Here is a 20,834-nt window from a genome sequence, read left to right as displayed (position 1 = left end):
CTGGTCCCTGATATTGTTGCTGTTCTCCTCGGAGTCAGTTGTCTCTGCAGTCTGAGCAGGACTCTTGTTTTCCTCGCTTCCTGTAACCTCAGTGTTTAACTTGAAACTTCCAGGAGGAAGCTGGTAAAGTAGTGCTTCTAGTAGTTTCATTTATTCCTGTAATTAAGAAAAAATCATCAGCACTGACATTTTTTTGTGTTTGAAGGCATTTTCTATGGATATTTTGCGACACAAAGACACAATTGATGAGCTCGTTGCGAATGGAGATCAAATTATGAATTCCAGCACTGAAGAGGAGAAAGTATCCCTGAAGGTACAAGAACGAAGGATGCAATTACATATTAATTACCATATATTACAGCATGTGTGAGTCGCATTAGTCTGTAATGATTACAAACTCAGGTTTGAGCAATGAAATGTGAATGAGGAAAAGATAATTTATTTAAGGTGACCATTTACTGCTTCCATTGACAGAATTGCTTTGGATTGTCTTTTTTAGAGAAAGCTGGACACACTTCAGAAGCAGTACGATGTGATCAGCCAGATGAATGCAGAGCGATATCTGCAGCTGGAGCGGGCCCAGTCTCTGGTCAATCAGTTTTGCGAGACCTACGAGGAGCTCTGGCCATGGCTTGAAGAGACTCGAGCGCTGATTTCGCAGTTACCTACCCCTGCCATCGAGTTTGAGCTTTTGAAGCAACAGCAGGAGGAACTTCGGGTAAGTGAATGGGTGAATCAGCCCTCTCTGACTGGGGTGTTCTTGACTAAATGGTCTTCAACTTGTGAAATCGAGAGCAAGAATGTGCATTCTCAAAACTTCCATCACCCTGTTACGTATGCATGGAGCAAGAACGATAACGTTGCAGTAGAATAAACGTTTTTACTGAGTCATGTTAACCAAAGTATTGAAACTAAGCAACTTACAGTTGTGGGTCAACGAGAAGGCTGACACAGACAAAAAGCACGCAAGTCCCCAAAGTCCCATGCCAAAAGCAACATTCCTCGCATAGGAGAGCATCGTCGCTCTGCGGAGTGATTGACCGGCAGGCGCATGCATGCGTACTTGCCGCGTTCTTGCAATCAATCCACTGAACGATCAACCGACAGGCATGTGCATTCACTGCGTTCTCCAAACGTTTCATCCCCCAATCCTCAGAGACTTGTTGGCAGGGCATTGCGTGAGTAAACCTCTGTACCCGTCTGTCCTTCACCAAGACATCATCTTTGATCAAATTTTTGGTCATGGGTCGCATTAGGCTGACTGAGCTAGCTATGGCTGGCAGTTCCTGAAGGAGCAGCTGCCCCTTGGTAAGTAAGTCCTGGTCTTACGGGGGTCCCCTCGCAAGTCTGGGCAAGCTGAGTGACAGGGTGCTGGTGCTGATCATGTGGAGTCTGATTGTGTTGTACTACCTAGGGGGAGTCCTCCAGCTGTCAGACCAGGCACGATTCACAATCCCCATTCATTGGAATGGAGTTTCCCAACCTGGAGATTAACTGGAAAAATACAAATAACAGAAGGAACATGGACTCTACATGCTGTCTAAATTGGGAGAGCTGTGCAACAGACTAGTCAAGCAAAAGAATGAAATACAGAATCACAGGTTCATACCTTATGACCAATTGTGGAAGGCTTCTCCATCTTGCCCCACAAGACGGCAGACCCGATCAGAGGTGGCAGTGCAGTGGTATACACGTGGGAGGATTTAGCCCTTGCATCCCTCAATATTGACCATCAACCCCATGAAATCTTGTGGCATCAGGTTAGACATAGACAGTGGAACCTCCTACTGATTATGCCCTACTGTTAACCAACAGCTGATGAATTGGTGCTCCTCCCACTTAAAAGAGTCACTAAAAGTAGCTTGGATGAGTGCAGCTCTAACCAATGTCAAGAATCTTGACACTACCCAGAACAAAAGAGCCCTATTAATTGGCACCCTATGAACCATCCTAAACATTCCCTGCACAATCAATGCACAGCAGCTGCAGTGTGTACAGATAGCACTGTGGTTGCTTGCCGAGGCTCCTCCAACGCCTCACAAACCCATGGCTTCTACCACCAAGAAGGATGAGGACTGCAGACATATGGGAGGTTCCCCTCCTAGCTACCCACTGTCATGACTTGGAAATGTATCACCATTCCTTCACTGTTGCTGGATCTAAATTTTGGAGCTCTCTTCCCAATAGCAGTGCAGGGAGCACCCTCAGCAGGATTGCAGCACCACCATCTCAAAGGCTGGGTGATAAATGTTGGCCTCGCTGGTAACATGCAGACACTGAAAAATGAATACACAAGAAAAGTTGCGCAGAGGTGAATTACTTCCATTTCTAATTGTCAAAATGAAGATTTTGTTTTGCGGAAAGTTGGCCTGAAGCTGAACGTTTAGTCGGAAGTACTGATATTTCACCTCCTTAAAAGGCAATATTTGTCCCCGTTTATTTAATTATATGCTTTTCTTCAGTGTGACTTGTCAGAGTCACAAAACCTCCAATGGTGTTTCCATGTTTTGAATCTCCAGTAGCTGATTCTTTTATGATGCATTTAACACGGTTCTTACATCAAATATAAGGAGGTTTTTTGCAAGAGTATGGATCCAGCTGTAATTGAAGCCAACTAACACCAGTCTAGAGTGCCCCTGCACTGATCGGCAACATCCCTCTGAATGGATACCTGTAGCTATTCACTAAGCAACTTCCCAGAAAGAACTGACGTACTTCCCTGAGAGACTTGAATTGCAGTCTCAGACTGCCACAAAGGCTCTTTGCAGCCAGGGAGCTAACTGTGAAGTCTGGCCTTTGAAACACAATGGTGGCTTTTGCACAGAAGCTCCCACAAACAGTTGTGTGATAAGACCCAATAAACTCTTTTTGTGATAGAACATAGACCAGTACAGCACAGAACAGGCCCTTTGGCCCACAATGTTGTGCAGGCATAGCTAATCCCTCTTACCTACAGATTGCCTATATCCCTCCATTTTCCTCTCATTCATGTGCCCATCCAAGCCTCTCTCAAAAGCCCCCAAAGAATTTGCCTCCACCACCCTATCAGGCAACTCATTCCGGGCATCCACCACTCTGAGTAAAAAACGTACCCCTCACGTCTGTTCTGAACCTACCCCCTCTCACCTTAAATGCATGCCCTCTGGTATTGGATTGCTCAATAATGGGGAAAAAGATATTGCTTGTCTACCCTATTTATGCCCCTCATAATTTTATACACTTGCAACAGATCACCCTTCAGCCTCCGCTGTCCAGAGAAAAGAGTCCAAGTTTGTCTAGCCTCTCCAGATAGCACATGCCCTCTAATCTAGGCAGCATCCTAGTAAACCTCCTCTGCACCCTCTCTGAAGCCTCAACACCCTTCCAAAAGTGAGATGACCAGAATTGACACAATACTCTAAATGTGGCCTAACCAGAGTTCTATAGAGATGCATCATAACTTCTTGACTCCTATGCTCAATACCTCAATTAATGAAAGCAAGCATTCCATAAGTCGCCTTAACCACTCTATCTACCTGTGTAGCCACTTCCAATGAGCCATGGACTTGCACCCCAAGGTCTCTCTGCTCTTCAACACTGTTAAGGGTCTTGCCCTTAAAAGTGTACTGCCTCTTGACATTGGTCCCAAGGTGCAACACCTCACATTTATCTTGGTTAAACTCCATCTGCCATTTCTTTGCCCACATCTGAAACTATATCATGCTGTATCCATCGCCAGTCTTCTACACTATTCACAACTCCACCAATCTTGGTATCGTCTGCAAACATACGAACCCACCCATCAACATGCTCATCCAGGTCATTTATGTAGATCACAAACAGCAGAGGTCCCAGTACAGATCCCTGCGGAACACCACTACTTACAGACCTCCAGCCTGAATAAGGCCCTTCGACCACCACCCTTTGTCTTCTATGGGCAAGCCAGTTCTGGATCCACACAGCCAATTTTCCGCTGACCCCATGCATCAGAATTTTCTTGATCAATCTATTATGTAGGACCTTTGTCAGCTGCCTTCCTGAAGTCCAAATAGATGACATCCACAGCTCTTCCTTCATCAATCTCTCTCGTCACCTTGTCAAAAAATTCAGTCAGGTTATTAAGACACAACTTGCCCTGCACAGAGCCATGCTGGCTTTCCCTAATCAAGCCGTCGGATTCCAGGTGCTTGTATATCTATCTCTGAGAATTTTCTCCAGCAATTTCCCTACAACTGACGTGAGACTCATGTCTATAGTTCCCCAGATTTTCCCTTGTTTCTCTCTTAAATAGAGGAACAACATAAGCCACTCGCCAGTCCTCTGGGACCTCACCTGTGGTCAAAGAGGACACAAAGATACTGGTCAAGGCCCCAGCAATTTCCTCTCTCGCCTCCCTCAGTAACCTGGGGTATATCCCATCAGACCCCGGGGACTTATCCACCTTAATACGGTTTAGGAGACCTAGCACTACCTCCTCCTTGACCTCTAAATGCCCTAACATGTTTACACCTTCAGTTCCAATTTCTGCGTCTTGCATGTCCCTTTCCTGGGTAAATACTGAAGAGAAATACTCATTCAGAACCTCAGCCACATCCTCTGCATCCAAACATAGATTCCCTTCTTTATCCTTAAGTTGTCCTACCCTTTCCCTCATTATCCTCTTATTCCTTATGTAGCTATAGAATGCCTTTGGATTCTCCTTAATCCTACTTGCTAAGGACGTTTCATGGCCCCTCCTGGCTTTCCTAATTCCTTTCTTGAGTACATTTCTAGCTTCTCTATTGTCCTTACGTGCTTGATTTGATCCTAACTTCCTAAGCTCTACATACTTGTCCTTTTTCTTCTTGACTGAGTTCATTACTTCTCTGGACGTCCAAGGTTCCCTTATTTTCCCCTTCATGTCCTTCCTTCTAATCGGGACGTACCTATCCTGTACTCTGTGTATTTGATCCTTAAACACTTCCCACATGCTTGACGTGGACTTGCCAGCGAGAAGGTTTTCCCAGTTTACTCTACCTAGTTCCTGCCTTATGCCTTCATAATTAGCCCTGCTCCAATTTAAAACCCTCCCGCTAGCCTATCCTTACCTATAGCTATCCTGAAAGTTAATGAGCTGTGATCTCTCTTCCCCAATTGTTCACCCACTGATATGTGAGGGATAAATGTTGGGCAGACCAACATGAGAATTCTGATCCATTGTTAAGGATTATTAATTGTAGCTCAAGCAAATTCATCAGAACCTACAGGTAACCATAGACAAACCTTACTCTTACTCTGTGTGTGTGTGTATCCAATTCTGTGGGTATCACAGAGAATGTGTCAGCTTGTGTATTTTTGACCCAGCTATTATCTCAACATGATGGTGTATTCTGAGCCTGTCGCCAGTGGGGTGCCTCTGATCTTCAAAGAACCCTGACCACACAAAGCCAGTCAAAAGGTGTTCAGGTGATTTGTTTCTCCATCCAGTTCACAACTGTACAACTGCTCTCAGCAACTCCCTCCTGCTATTGTAACTGAATCTGTTGGGATAAGTGAGTCTGCTCTGCAAGTGTCCGATGTGCTTGAAGTGATGGTAATGTAACAGAAATTCTCTGTGTAATCCAGAAATTAGCATTCAAGTTTATTGTTTGCCCAAAATGCACTTTTGTGGATTATTTTGTGCACAACATCTCAGTAGTAGATGGAAAGTGATAGTCTAAGATTATAAGGGCTTAAGAAATAGAAGCAGGAGTGGCTATTTGGCCTCTTGTAACCTGTTGTACCATTCAGTAAGATCGTAACTGGTCTTTTATTGCAGAGCCACTTTCTTGCACAAATTCCAAATCTCTTACTTCCCTTAATATCTGAAAATTGATCAGTTGCTGTCTACATATATTTGGTGACTGAACCTCCATGGGCCTTTTGAGTAGAGAATTCCAAGGATTCATCACCGTCTGGGTGAAGCAATTTCTCCTCATGGTCAACCTCTTAATTTCAGCCCGTGGCCCCTGAATCTAGACACTTCAGCCAAGGGAAAAGTTAATTCTGCACCAACCCAGTCAAGCCTTGTAAGAATTATACGATATCTTTATTAGTCACATGTACATCAAAACACGTAGTGAAATGCCTCTTTTGCGTAGAGTATTCTGGGGGCAGCCCTCAAGTGTTGCCACGCTTCCGGCGCCAACATAGCATGCCTACAGCTTCCTAACCTGTACGTCTTTCGAATGTGGGAGGAAGCTGGAGAAAACCCATGCAGACATGGGAAGTACGTACAAACTCCTTACAGACAGCGGCAGAAATTGAACCCGGGTTACTGGTTCTGTAATAGCGTTACGCTAACAGCTACACTACCGTGCCAGCCGATTATGTTTCATTGAGCTCACTTTTCATTATTCTGAAGTCTAGAGAGTATAGCCCTAGTCTGTTTAACCTCTCCATACAATATACCCGTGGTCTTGGGAATCATTCAGGTTTGTTGATTGGATCTGTTTACAACCCTGTAGTTTCTGACCTTCTGTTCCTTAATCAGTGCATCGAACATGTCCATTAAGTCAAAGTGCATCTGGCACACGTTCTGACACTAATATTCCCTAGTTGATGTTGATTTACATAAACTTGAAAATGTGCAGATTCCTGGAATGTAAAATTTGTAGGTCAGTGCATCTTCTCCACTGGATGAATGATTTATCAATACAATTTGTCCTTGTAATCTCAGTAATGTCTCCCTGTCAGTCCACATTACCATTTGTAAATAAATTCACTTCGGAGCAGGTGTTCCTTTGTATGCTTTCAGCTACTGCCCTATTGTCCCTGTGTTGGAGTATATCGGGTTATGGAAGCTACTGTTAACTGTCCTTCGCACTGGAGGTTCTAAGATGATAGTTTGCCAGTATGCCAATGATTTTTCTATCCACATTAAACACACCTTTAAACTTTGCTTCTGAAAATGTTGCTGAATTTTTTGTCCCTGGCTTGTTTATCTCCTTGTTTGCGAGGAGGAAGAATCATCCACCTCTGAACGAGATAACATCTGATCATACACCAGTAGGGATGTAGATGACTAGTTATTTTTTTCCTCTAGTTTCTCTATTGATGCTGCTACTAGTTTAATTTACAAATTTTTCACATTCTTATGAGTTGGAGAACTTAAAAAGCCACAAGCATAATTTCTCCCTTTTTAAATAGCACATCAATCATTGGGTAAATGAGCTAAACACTTGATGGATCGAAATGATAGGGGCAACTTCTAAAGTTGCAGTATACAATGCATTGTGGAAGGGTTGAATTAACCATCCACGTAAATGAGTTTGTTTTGTTTTCTTCCGAATACAAAGGGCAGAATTTGTGGTCAGTTGTCGCTAACTTCCAGAGTAAATTCAAATTTACCTTTTGCAGAAGCTTCTATAAATAGCGGGGAGAAATCGCAGTTGGTGAGGCTCCGTTGGTGATGGGGCTTGTACTGGGAGCATGTGGAGAATAGCCAAAATAAAACCAATGCACAAAATGTTGGAGAAATCTCGCCAGCTGGCTGTGACTTATTCAGGACACTCGAAAGCTTTCTGTACTTAAAACACCGACTATTTCTCATACAATCAAAAAGTCAGGAACTCGCTCAAGTTCTTCGCGTTTTCCTTTGATTCAGAAATTTTAAAACAAATAGCAAATTTGCCAAAACGCAATTTAAAAAAAAATCAGTGTATTTTTGGGGGAAAAAAGCTTTGTAAGATTTAAGAAGTTATTTCATACTGAGACTTTACTTAAAAGATGTTTTTATTATAAGCACTTATCCTGAAGGACTTGCATCTCTCCCTTCCATTCAAACCAAGTTGAGGAGACCAGTTGCTGCACCTTGAACTTGATACAGGATCTTCAGTGAGCTCCAAGGGTCCAGGGTCAGGGTGCACCCACTGCTGCTGACAACGACTTTCTGATTTTTGCCCTTCGCACCTACAGAAATGTGGAAGGTGCTGCCTGTTAGATGGAGTGATGTCTGTGAACTCTGACAATTCCCTGGACATTTTTCTTTTGCAAGATCTAGGCCAATGTTTTCCCCTTCAACTTAATTGGAAATCTCTTTTGTTTCAGCGCAGGAAGTGACAAGGTTTTGTATTTTCGGCCCTTTGGTCAAGCCTTCACCCATGATGTCATCTTCAAAGAGCTTGTTTGTTTGAATTTCCTTTTTCCTCTGGGACCTGGACGACTGCCAGACTACAAATGTTTTCACTGGTTCACCCAGAATACTTTTTAAGCCAGTTAGTTCAAGGTTACAAGCTCATTTGTGAAGGTTTTGTTTGGCCAACGAAATGCTTCAAGGCACAGATTGAAAGACCAGCGCTAAAGACCTCATTCTGTGTCTACTTCCAACATTTGTGTTCTCAGAGTAGAATGCCCTGCTCTGCATAAGTGTGTTGTAGTTCTGTTTTAACACATTTAAATTGATCTGCCTCGTGTTTGGAGAAGTTGGAATTGATGGCTGCTGCAGTTAAACAAATAGCTGGTGCTTATTCTGTGTCACATGACCTATGCTCCTTTCTGTATTCTGACTTTTAATGAAATGTTGGCCTTTAAATTTAGAAGATGGAAATTATACTAATCTATGCAAAGGCATGGTTTGATCGCAATTATACTATGCGCCATTTCTGACCATACCTCAGGAAGGAGATATTGCCTTAGACAGAGTGCAGCCAATATTTACCAACATAATTCTCTGATGTGTCTTGAAGCATGGAACATATTGTGATCTCATTGGACAGCAGAGTCAGGTTGTGTGCCTGCTTCTCAAACAATGTAACCATTTCACAGACAGTCTTTGAAGCATTTAGTTTTCTACCACAACTTCAGACTTGGTGTGTAAATAATTAGTCTGATATCTTATGAGTAAACATTACTTTGAATATATATTTGTTGTGAAGACATTGCAGACATCTCCATGTAACTGATCTCCATGTATGGGTTAAAGAAACCAGGATTATATTCTGTGGAATTTTAGTGTGGTTTGATTCAGATTTTAAAGATGTAAGTAATAATTGATGTTTGGTCTTTAAATCGGAGGTTCATAGGGTATTTGAACCTGAGTCACAGATCAGACATACTCTCATTGAATAGCAGAGCAGGCTCAAGGTAAAATGGTCTACTCCAGTTCTTGCAAAGCTCTTTACCCACAGGGTAGAAAAAGTGGAATTCACTACCAAAACACAAGAATAAGGAGCAGGAGAAGCCACTCAGTCCCTAGAATCTGCTCTGCCATTTAGTAAGATCACGACTGATCTGATGTAATCTCAACTATGGATTTCCACCTACCTCCAGTAATCTTTCAGCTTCCCTGCCCACTTCTCAAGAATCTATCTGCTTCTGCTTCCACTGTGCTTTTACAAGGGTTCCGAAGACTTATGACCTTCTGATAGGAAAGATTTTACCTCAGCTCCATTTTATGTACAACCCATTATTTTTAAACAGTGAGCCCCTAGTTCTAGATTTTTCCACAAGAGGAAACATCTTATCCACAACCACCCTGTCAATACTCTCAGGATCTTAATTTGTTTCAATCAAGTTTCCTCTCACTCTTGTAAACTAGAAGCCTAGTCCAACCATTCCTCATAAGATAACCCACCTATTCCAGCAATTAGTCTAGTAAAACCTCTCTGAACTGCTTCCACCGCATTTAGATCGTTAAGTAAGGAGACCACTATGGTACACGGTCCTCCAGGTGTAGTGTCATTAAGGCTTTATGTAACTGAAGCATAATCTTTTTTGTATTCAATTCCCCTCACAATAAATAACATTTAGTTTTCCTAATAACTTGTTGTATCTGTATACTAGCCTTTTGCAAATAATGGACTACTACTCATGAAATGAGTAATTGAAGTGAATCAGATGGATGGTATTTTATGCAAAGTAAGGTAAACACATGAAGAAGAAAGGAGTAGAAGGTCATGTAGAAGCATCAGCATTGCATCAGTTGGTACAATGCTACGTTCCATGTTCAAGTTTCATTCTGGAGATTTGGGCACTCCAGTCCAGGCTGACACTTCAGTGCTGAGTTAAGGCCAGCATTTATTGTCCATTCCGTTGAGAGGGCGGTGGTGAGCTGCTGGCTTGAACTACTGCAGTCCTTCTGGTGAAGGTACTGCTACAGGATTTAGGCCCAATGATGATGTATTCCCAAGTCAGGATGGTTTGCGACTTGGAGGGGAATCTGCAGGTGGTGGTGGTTCCCTTACACCTGAACTTCTTGCGTTTCTTGGTGATGGAGGTGGCAGGTTTGGGAGATATTGTTGGAATAGCCTGGGTGAGTAACTGCAGTGTGTTTTGTAGGCATTGCACACTGCAGCCGCTGCATGTTGAAGGGATGCTGATCAAGTGGGCTTGATGACAACAAGTAAAGGGCTTCCTTTGTTACTAATGGGACGATACAAAAGTCCTTCATTGGGCTGTCCTGAAGGGTTCAGATGAAAAGGGAGGAGGTTCATGTGGAACTTGAATAAGTTGGGCTATGTGGTCTATTCTGAGCAGTGCAGTAAACTACGTAAACAATACATGGAGCAACTGAACTGTGACACTGAGTCCTAAGCATTCAGTGCAAAATGTTTACTGTGAAAACTCTTGATGAATTATTGCCCATCTCCATTTGTGCTGCAGCTTGTCCTGTTCTCATACCTGGTAAGATGTTGTAATATTCAGGCTGGATATTTGAGGTGTTCCGTACAGGATGGAGTGGTTTTAATGGGAATATGTTGGTTTTAATTCTATTGCAGCAACTGCGAGAGCTAATAGCTGAACACAAGCCCCACATTGATAAAATGAACAAGACTGGTCCTCAGCTCCTGGAGCTCAGCCCTCGGGAAGGCCTGGCCATTCAACAGAAGTACTCTGCAGCTGACGCCCTTTATAGTGAGGTCAAAGAAGCCGTTAAGCAAAGAGCCATCTCGCTGGATGAAGCCATTTCCCAATCCACCCAGGTATGGACTACCCAACAATGGAATACTGCTTTGTTTTTAGTGTCCCCACGACAGCTTTCTATTCTCTGTAAAGTGTATCCAGCTTGTGTTTGTTTAAAATGGTCAAACTTGTATCATCCACTTGTTTCACCACATGTCTGTAACCCTGCAGTGTATGTTTGAATCTGTTCTGTTATCTAATCTCATTCCTTGAGTAATTAACACACTGAATGATTTTCACTTTTTTCTCCATTTCATTAAAATTGAAATTAACTTCATTTTTCTTCTTGTTTTCCGTCTCAACTGCCCCCTTTTTTGATCATGAAAACTTTTAACCGTTCCAAAATTGCATTGTGGCGGGTCATCCAGGTGATGGAGGTGAGAGCGAAGGCATTGGGGGGGGCGAGTGTGTGCATTGTGGGGTGGTGGTTCACTTCTCTATGTGGTGTAGGGGAATTAAACATGTCCGGTCAAATTTACATCATCACCAATGCAAAAGGTAGCACAGGCAGTACGACTGCAGCACCAGCTTGTGTCAGACCTGTATCTATGCTCAGTTTGGCAAAATAACGTTAGGAGTCTTGTTTTAGCAGTGTTGCCCCCAGATCTGGCAATGCTTAGCACCTGTCATTGTGCACCTACCCCTTGCACTCCCCATTTGTCTCCCTAGCTCATCCTTTTTCTGTTCTTGCTTTCACATTCTTTACCTCTCTCTGGTAAGTCTTTCTCTCCTTCTTCATCCCTGAGTCCCGCTCGCGTTGCACCTGGGCTGCTCTCTGCCTGCCCGTCCGACTCGCAGTCTTCCCATCCAGCCATGTGCTTTGCCCATCCAGCCGTGTGCTTTGCCCGTCTGCCCTGGTGCTCTGGCTGCCTTTCTCGCCCTCTCTCTCTGCCTCGCTCCGTCACAGATATGATGGATTAAGTTGCCTCGCCGTGAGCAGTGATGTTCTGAGACTCTGGATGGAAAGCCCACGCGTGGTTTGATGTGTTGCTGACCTGGGAGCTTGTTGCATTGTGCGCCACGATCTTGTCCAGATGATAAATGTCAGTCTATATGTGACTCCAGGCACACTGATAGCTGCTGAATGCGGGGTGATTAGGGATAGGCCATTCCTAGGATGCCATTGCCATTCCTGTCCACATCCCATCAACAAATAAAGGACAGACTGGTGGAGAGAATTAACGTTTCATCAGTGTAAGAACTGCCAACAGCATCACTGTTCTCCCTCCGCAGTTGACCTCCTGAGTATTCCTATCAGTTTCTGTTTGTGGCAGTAGGGGAGTGCTGGGTTACCCCGTTTCCTGTGAACAGCTGTCTGTCATCAACTGCTGCTTGCTGACAGTAGTGTTCAATTGTAAGTGCAGAGTCCAGAGGTACTGAAGACAGTTTCCTCTCACCTGCATGAAGTATCCTGTACCCACTTGATCATGAATTCATGCCTCAGAATGAGGATACAAATACCTGTAACATGTAAGCTATGGTTGTGTTGGTCTTCTCTCTCCTTCAGATCCACTCTACACTCTCAAATTTAGGACCATTTGCTTTCCCTTTACAAGTTCTCATTCTTTGCAAGCTGAGGGGAGACCTGATAGAAGTTTATAAGATTATGAGTGGCATAGATAGAGTAGACAGTCAGGATCTTTTTCCCAGGGTATAAATGTCAAGTACTCAAGGACATGAATTTCAGGTGAGAGAGGGAAAGTTCAAAGGAGATGTGAGGGACAAGTTTTTTTGTTTGCACAGAGAGTAGTAGGCACCTGGGACAGGCTGCTGGGGGACTGGTGGAAGCAGATATGATAGTGCCATTTAAGAGGCTTTTAAATAGACACATGAATATGCAGGGAATGGAGGGATATGGATGACGTACAGGCAGAAGGGAATTAGTCTAATTCAGCATTGTGTTTGGTGCAGACATTGTGGGCCAAAGGGCCTGTTCCTGTGCTGTACTGTTCTTTAGTAGCTGCAAGCAATAGTTGGAATTGCAGGTGTCACAATACAAAATGAAAGCAACAGCAAAGGACAAAGATGAAAGCAAACACCTGAACAAGCTTCCTTGCCAGCAGTTAAAGTGATTTGAGAAAGTTTGCTCCTTCAGTCAGTGCCGTCCACTCACTGTGTGTTGAGCAGGCGGTTTAGGTGAGCATGCTCACTAGCTGCCGCCTCTGTCCTGGGGCGAAATATTTTGAGAGGCTCTAACAAGGCTAGTGGTGCTCACAAGCGCAGGCCTTGACTTGCTGCCTTCACTAGCAGATGCTGAGGGAACTGGGTTCTGCAACCTATGATACAAGGAGGATTTAATAAAGCCTTATTGGGCAGGTCTTCAGGGCACAGGCAACACCAAGTTGTAGAGAGATACTATGCTTTGAACAAAGCTACAGGAAAAGAGAAAAAGTTAGATGTTTATGGAATTTTAGAAAACATCTGATTCATGACATATGATATTAAATTGCTTATTGTGACATAGAAGAAAGCCTTTCAGCCCATCAGGATTATGCTAGCTCCTAGCAGAGCAATCCCGTCATTCCCTTTCCCTCTCTCCTTGCTCTGAAACCCTGCAACTTATTCTCCACTCTCCCATCAATTCCACTCTTTGATTCTTTTGCCACTTACCTACAGTAAGGGATAAGTTACAGTAGACCATTAACTTACCACCGCCTCTTTGAAATGTGGGAGGAAATGGGAGTATCCAGCAGAAATCTGCATGGTGGTGGCAAGAGTGTGCAAACTCCAAACAGGTATCATCTGAGGTCAGGATCAAACCTGGGTCCCTGGATCTGTGTGGCAGAGTGCGTATATTGAAGGAACTGTGGTGACCTGGATAAGGAGTTGGAGAGGAGGGAAAGTACAGGGGCAAACACAGTTTGTACTGAAGGATCTTGTACCACAATAACTCTCTTCCCATTGACTGTTTTACAGTTTCATGACAAGATAAGCCCCATGCTCGAGGCTCTGGAACGCATTGCAGTCCGACTGAGACAGCCGCCTTCCATCTCAGCCGAGGTGGAGAAAATCCGAGAGCAGATCAGTGAAAACAAAAATGTAAGTGTGGAACTGGAGAAGCTGCAGCCGGCGTTTGAAACCCTTAAACAACGAGGCAACGACTTGATTGGACGTTCTGAAGGAACCGACAAAGACTTTTGTGCGAAAGGTAATTCTGTGTGATAGAAAGGCCCTTTTTGTTTTAGCACTTTGATTTCTATCTACATTCAATTCATCAGAATGATGGTTGAGAATTGATTGACAAGGTACGTTTGGTTTTGTCTTGTACATTTGTGGATTTCACTTGGCAAGGCAAACATTTATTGCCCATCCCTAACTGCCCTTGAAAACGTGGAAGTGAGCTACCTTCTTGAACTACATTAGTCCTTCTGGTGAAGGTAATCCTGCAGTGTTTCTAGCTAGAGATTGTTCCCCAGCACAAGGAAAGAGCAACCATATATTCCAAGTTGGAATGGTGTGTGTTGTGCAGTGAACTTCAGGTGGTTGTCCATGCTGCTCTGTCCAAGTCAAAAAAAGCCACAGTAGTTGTTGGTGCTGAAGGGAGGTCATTTAGTCACCATGGTCTCTGACCGTAACCTGAGGCCTTGGTATTTATATAGTTGGTTTATTTAAATTTCTGTTCAACAGAAATTTAGGAACAAGCTTGCATCAGGAAGGACGAAGCATTAGAAATACTGGCACACATTAGGGTGGATAAATCCCCAGGGCTTGATGGGATCTATCCCAGGATGCTAAGGGAAGGAGATTGCTGGGGCTCAGACAGAGATTTTTGCTTCCTCGTTAGCCACGAATGAGGTACCAGAAGACTGGAGGTTAGCTAATGTTGTCCCCTTGTTCAAAAAGGGCAGCCTGGAAGCTACAGGTTGGTGAGCCTTGTGTCAGTGGTTGGAGAAGATTCCGAGGGACAGGATATATGTTCACTTGGAAAGGCTGGAACTGATTAGGAGGAGTCAGCATGGTTTTGTATAGGGAAGATCATGTCTTAAAAATCTGATTGACTTTTTTGAGGAGGTAACTCAGAAAATTGATGAAGGCAGAGAAGTAGATGTAATTTACATGGATTTCAATATGGCTTTTAACAAGGCATTTGGCAAACTGGATCCAAAATTGGCTTAGTGATAGGAGGTAATGATGGAGGGTGTTTTACTGACTGGAAGTCTGTAACAAGTGGTGTACCACAGATACATGTGCTGGAACCTTTGTTGTTTATAACATATATATGACCTGGATGAGAACGTAGGTGTCTGATTTATAAGTTTGCAATTGACATGAAAATTGCCAGAGTCACAGAAAGCGAAGAATGTCGTTTAAAGATACAACAGGACATAGATCAGCTGGAAGGTTGGGTGGAGCAGTGGCAGGTGGTATTTAATGCAGACAAGTGTGAGGTAATACACTTTGATAGGTCAGATTCTGTTAGGACATATAGAGTAAATAACAGGGACTTTAGGAGTGCTGACGTATAGAGAGACCTTGAGTCGCAAGTCCATTGCTCACTGGAAACGTAGTGAAGAAGGCATTTGGTATGCTTACCTTCATCGACTGAGGTGTTGAGTATAAGATTTGAGACATCGTGTTGCAGCTGTATAAAACAATGGGTAGACCGCACACAGTCTGGTTGCCACACTGTAGGAATGATATTGTGGCAATATGGAAAGTGCAGAAGAGACTCACTGTTGGCAGCAAATTGTTTTTCTTAACTGTATTCAGATCCCTAATTTTCTATAGTGGGATTTGAACATAGATTGTTATGCCATGCATCTGGATTTCTGGTTTAATTACATTGGCTCGTTTCTGATGAGCTGGTTATGTTTTTAAGCTGTTCAAGAGCAGTTGGACAAAATGGTTTTCTACTGGGCGGACATCAAAACCCGGGCAGAGGAACGGGAGGCCAAGCTGCTCGATGTGATGGACCTGGCCGAGAAATTCTGGTGTGATCATTCTGCCCTCATTGCCACCATTAAGGATACTCAGGACTTGATCCGAGAACTGGAGGAACCCGGGATAGATCCATCTGTTGTCAAAGAACAGCAGGAAGCTCTAGAGGTCAGGAAAGAAATGCTTGGCTTTTATATAATGCATGTGTGACCATGTCCTCTCATTGTCCATCCAAGTAAAACACAGCGAAAATCATATTTCTATACTTCATTGTACATAGCAGGGTAGTACTGACAGCACAAAAATAGTAATGTGCTAGAATAGTATTATGTCATTGCTATCCTTGAATTATAGCTCTCCATATCTGAAAAGTGAAGATGGCTGGATTCCTATTAATTTGTAAGCCAGTTTGGATTGCACAAACTTAATTACACAGCAAAGTTTTAGAATCACACAGTAAAAAAAAATGAATTGAATATTCAGCCACTGGAGGAAAAGCAGTTAGATAGCTGAGAGAGGCCAAGGGCAATGTAAGGGAATATTAATGTAGGGTGATTGAAGGATAACCACGTGTAATGCCATCAGCAGACCAATTGTTTGACAGAATCTGCTTGACCTGTTCTTGGATTTCTAACAGCTTTTTATTTTAATTCATATGTAATTTGTGTTTAGTTCATGGAGAATTTTTCTTTTCTAAGTTTAATTTTGAGGTGAGAATTTTTCATTCAAGTGGTCATTATGTTTATTTCCTGTATTCTAGATGTAGATCAATTCAACAAGAATATTTTAATGTTCCACTAGCAATAAGGATTCCACTTTAATTCATGATAGTGTCATCCGGCTTAATCGAAATTGAATATGCAAAATTTGAGTACACCTGAACATCTGGGATTATAGCAAAACTATTGTAGTTCAGATTAAGTTAATCAATTGTGTGTATGAAGGGTTTTTGTAATGCCTGCCTTTTTCATTAGTGGCTGTTAGCACGGGGAAGAGGAGGTTTACTGATTAGTAATGTCAAAATAACCTTGTTAAAGAGAGTGCTGGGAGTTGAGTCAGCTACAGACAGTGGAGCCCATTTATCTTTATCCAGCCATTATGTCTCCCTAGAGGCAAGTAAAGCAGCCATCTCATGCTGTGTTGTTCTGTATCATATGCATTGCTTCATTCATATCACAGAGATGGCACCAAGGGGTGTGAATTACAGGAAATGGTCCAAACATCATGTCAAAAATAGATTTGTTTAATTTGTATCTAAAATTGAGAGCGCTTGTCCCTGATTAATGAACGTGGAGTGGATCGGGATACAAATGGCACGGAGAGTTGCTCTCTCTGGTGCTGTCCCAACTGTAGTGGTATAGAAATTTTCTCTTGATGTGGGGTAGGGAGCAGGAAGCTGGTGAAGCTGTGGCTTAGGACGGTTCTGTGACCTGCATCCATCTGATTTGTTCTCCATTAGACCACAGACGACAATTACTTTGCTGACTATGAGGGGGAAGCCCCCGCTCTTTTTAACACTGGCACTTCCCCTACAAATGTTAGACAGACCACCTGCCTATTCCGTGTGACCACAGCACAGATTTCTCACCAGGGTCTCCTGGCATTTGTTGGGAGCAGACAGTTCCTGCTCCCAGTGTTACCCAGGAGACATTCCCTCCTTGACCATCTCCGACCTCCATTACAAGCCTTAATTTTGAGCAGCTTACCGGTTTTCCAGCACAGTGTAAATGAAATATTGGCTGAAAACAAGTGACCTGGGCCCTAGACTGAGGTGGCACTAATGACCTGAGTTTGACCCCAACCTTGGCTGCTGTCTCTGTGGAGTTTACATGTTCTTCCTGTGACCATGTGGGTTTCCCCTGGGTACTCCTGTTTCCTCCCACATTCTAAAGACCTGTTGGTTGGCAGTTTGATTGGTTGCTGTAAATTACCCTTGGTGTGGGTGGGCAGCAGGGGAAATGGGGTGGAGTAGATGGCATAGTGAGAGAGAATAGGTTACAGGGAGGTAAGGGGGTGGAGGTGGTGGAATGGGATTGCTCTGAGAGCTGACGTAGACTCGATGGGCAGAGTGGCTTCCTTCTATATCATGAGAAATATGGGAGGCACCAAGTGGGCAATGTACCGTAAACGCTGAAAAGCAATTATTGGATAAAGACATCTTGTACAGCATATTGGACTGATGGGAAGCTTGAGTGATAAATCTTCTGTTAGTTCTTGCCTCTTGCCTCTTGTTGGGCCAACTGGAAATGCAGAGCGGAGGGAAGTTCTAGCTGTTTGGTCCATGCTGAGCCAACAGATCTCGCTGAGGTGATGGTGCTGATGACGTAGCCCTTGGCCTCAACAATCCTGGCTTGGGTATTGGCGTGGTGTCACTGCCCGGTGACCCCCAACTGAGAATGTATTTCTGTGGGTGCTGCGGAAATGGTGGGGGGGTTGGGTTGGGGGCTGGTGCAGGAGTGAGGAAGAGATTGAAACTCAGTAGTTTGCTCTCTGCGGTCAATTATCCCATCAACACATGTTGTCCATGCTAAGATGTGACTAATGCGACTGGGCAAAGTTCCAAAAGGTGACTGGTGTCTGTGGAATCTTATCCAGCTTACAGTGAGGTTTGGAGAAAATATTCCTCATGTGATGTAAGAGGAATCTGGGTATCTTGAGAAGGGTAATTGTTGTTAGAGGGACTATAGCTAATCTCATGAGATTTATCTCATTTTCTGAGGTTTTTCCCTCTCCATTTATTTTCATGGATGTTATCCTTGATTTCTTTGCTTTCTAGACAATCAAAGAAGAAATAGATGGACTTCAGGAAGAGTTGGAGATTGTTCAGAATCTTGGAGCTGAGCTGACCTCTGCTTGTGGAGAGCCTGATAAGCCAGTGGTGAAGAAAAACGTAGACGAGGTGTGTCCCCGTGTGTCTGGCAAAATGTAGACATGAGCTAAAAACCATTGTCCATTATTCAGAAATGCATTTTTAAAATACTTGGAAGAGTGTTAAATCATGCACACTTCAAAGTGCCACATGGTGGATGAAGGCTGGTTGTCAGTCTCCGTATTGAATGTTGTGCATGTTTATTCATGTGCAGAAGTGTTTTAGATGCTCCAGCAGCTACATATCTAGTCTGTCCATCCTTTCCTCCTTAGGCAATCTGGCCATTCCAGGTATTAATCTAGTAAGCCTTCTGTGAACTGCTTCCAACACATTAATAAGGAAGCCTTCACTGTACACAATACTCTAGATGTGGTATCAGCAATGCCCTATATAAACGAAGAATAAACTTTCTAGTTTTGTATTTTGTTTCCCTCAGAATAACCACTAACCATTGTGAGTTGCCTAATTACTTACTGTACCTGTTGCAATTCATGCACCCAGATCCCTCGGCATCTCCGAGCTCTGCAATCCCTCAGCTTTTAGATGAGATGTTTTCATTTTCCCTGCCAAAGTGGGCAATTTTTCATCTTCCCACACTATATTTCACTTGCCAGATCTTTGCTCACTCACTTAATTTTTCTATCTCCTTCTGTGGCCTCCTTATAGAATCATTGAATGGTTATGTTGCAGAAGGAGGCCATTCAGCCCATCATGTCCACACTCTCTGCCAGAGCTACTCTCCAGTTCCATCCTTCAGCACTTTCCCTGTATCTTTGCGAATCTTTCTCCAGCATGTATTTATTCCATTCCCTCTTGAAGCCACAGTGGAACCCGCCTCCACCACACCTGCGGGCGGTGCATTCCAGATTCCAGGCACACATACTGCATAAAAATGTCTTCGCTAATGTCATTCTTGATTCTTTTCCCACTCCTGGTACTAAGCCCCTCCACCAAAGGGAACAGCTTGCCACTATCAACTCCGACCAGACCCCTCATCATTTTATATGTGAAATGTCCTCTCAGCTTTCTCTAAAGAAAACAGTCCCAGCCCCTCTAACATAACTCTAGTCCCTCATCGCAGGAACTATAATAGTAAAACTCCTCTGGCTCTATCTAATGCCCACACATCCTTCCCATAATGAGGCGTCTACAACTGAACACAATACTCCAGTTGTGGCCAGATCAGTGTGTTATAAAGGTTCAGCATGACTAACCTGCTTTTCTATTCTGTGCCTCTATTGATAAAGCCCAGAATTATGTATGCTTTATTAATTGCTTTCTCAATGCTTGCCATTTTCAATGACTTGTGCACCCATAATCCTGGGCCCCTCTGGTCCGACACCCCTTTCAAACAGTATTCTTTATTCCACATTGTCTCTCTTCATTCTTCCTACCAAAATGCATTACCTCATGTTTCTTTGCATTAAACTTCGTCTATCACACATCTGCCCTTTCTACCAGCCTGTTTATGTTCTGCTGCGATCTGTCACTGTCCTCTTGGCAATTCACGGTTCTGCTATGTTTTATGTCATCCGCAAACTTCGAAATTGTGGCTTGTACCCACTAGTCTAGGTCAATTAATATAAGTCAAAGGAAGCAATGGCCCCAACACTGTATCTTGAGGAATGTCACTATAGTTTCAATATAACAGTAATAAAGAACCATTGTAAATAACCTGATAAACAACCATTTACCACAACCCTCTGGTGTCTGTTACTTAGCCAACTTGGTATCTATGTTTTCAGTGTCACTTTTATGCCACATGTCTCAGCTTTGTTGATAAGCCTGTAATGTGCTCCTATCAAAAGCCTTCTGGAAGTCCGTATACACCACATTGACCTCATTAACTGTGTTACCTTGTCAAAAAATTCTATCAGATTAGTAAACAATAAATTCTATCCCAGATCAATGTTTCTAAAAGCTCTTCCACCACTAAGGTTGAACTGACCAACCTGTAATTGTTGGGCTTATCCTTTCTCCTTTTTTTGAACAAGGGAGTAACATTTGCCACGCTCCAGTTCTCTAAGAGCATTGGAAAGTTATGGCCAACATCCGTGATTTCCTCCAGAACTTCCCTCAAATCCCTGGAAGAATCTCATCTGGTCCTGGTGACCTTCCTACTTTAAGTTCAACCAACTTTTCTAATTCCTCCATATTATCAATTTTTAATGTACCCAGTGTCTCAATG

The 20,834-nt window shown here is 43.3% G+C and overlaps 1 protein-coding gene across 1 annotated transcript in view; it reads left to right on the top strand.

The window, feature by feature from the left end:
- dst (dystonin) overlaps positions 1-20,834 on the top strand; it is a 464,609-nt gene that overhangs the window by 385,932 nt on the left and 57,843 nt on the right. The window contains 6 exon segments of the mRNA XM_052024808.1: positions 206-313; positions 500-718; positions 10,716-10,919; positions 13,816-14,047; positions 15,719-15,945; positions 18,554-18,676. Coding sequence (XP_051880768.1) covers positions 206-313; positions 500-718; positions 10,716-10,919; positions 13,816-14,047; positions 15,719-15,945; positions 18,554-18,676 — 1,113 coding nt within the window.

The sequence above is a fragment of the Pristis pectinata genome, chromosome 10 (assembly GCF_009764475.1).
Source record: "Pristis pectinata isolate sPriPec2 chromosome 10, sPriPec2.1.pri, whole genome shotgun sequence".
Taxonomy (NCBI): Eukaryota; Metazoa; Chordata; class Chondrichthyes; order Rhinopristiformes; family Pristidae; genus Pristis; species Pristis pectinata.
This window is presented reverse-complemented; position numbering and strand designations above follow the sequence as displayed.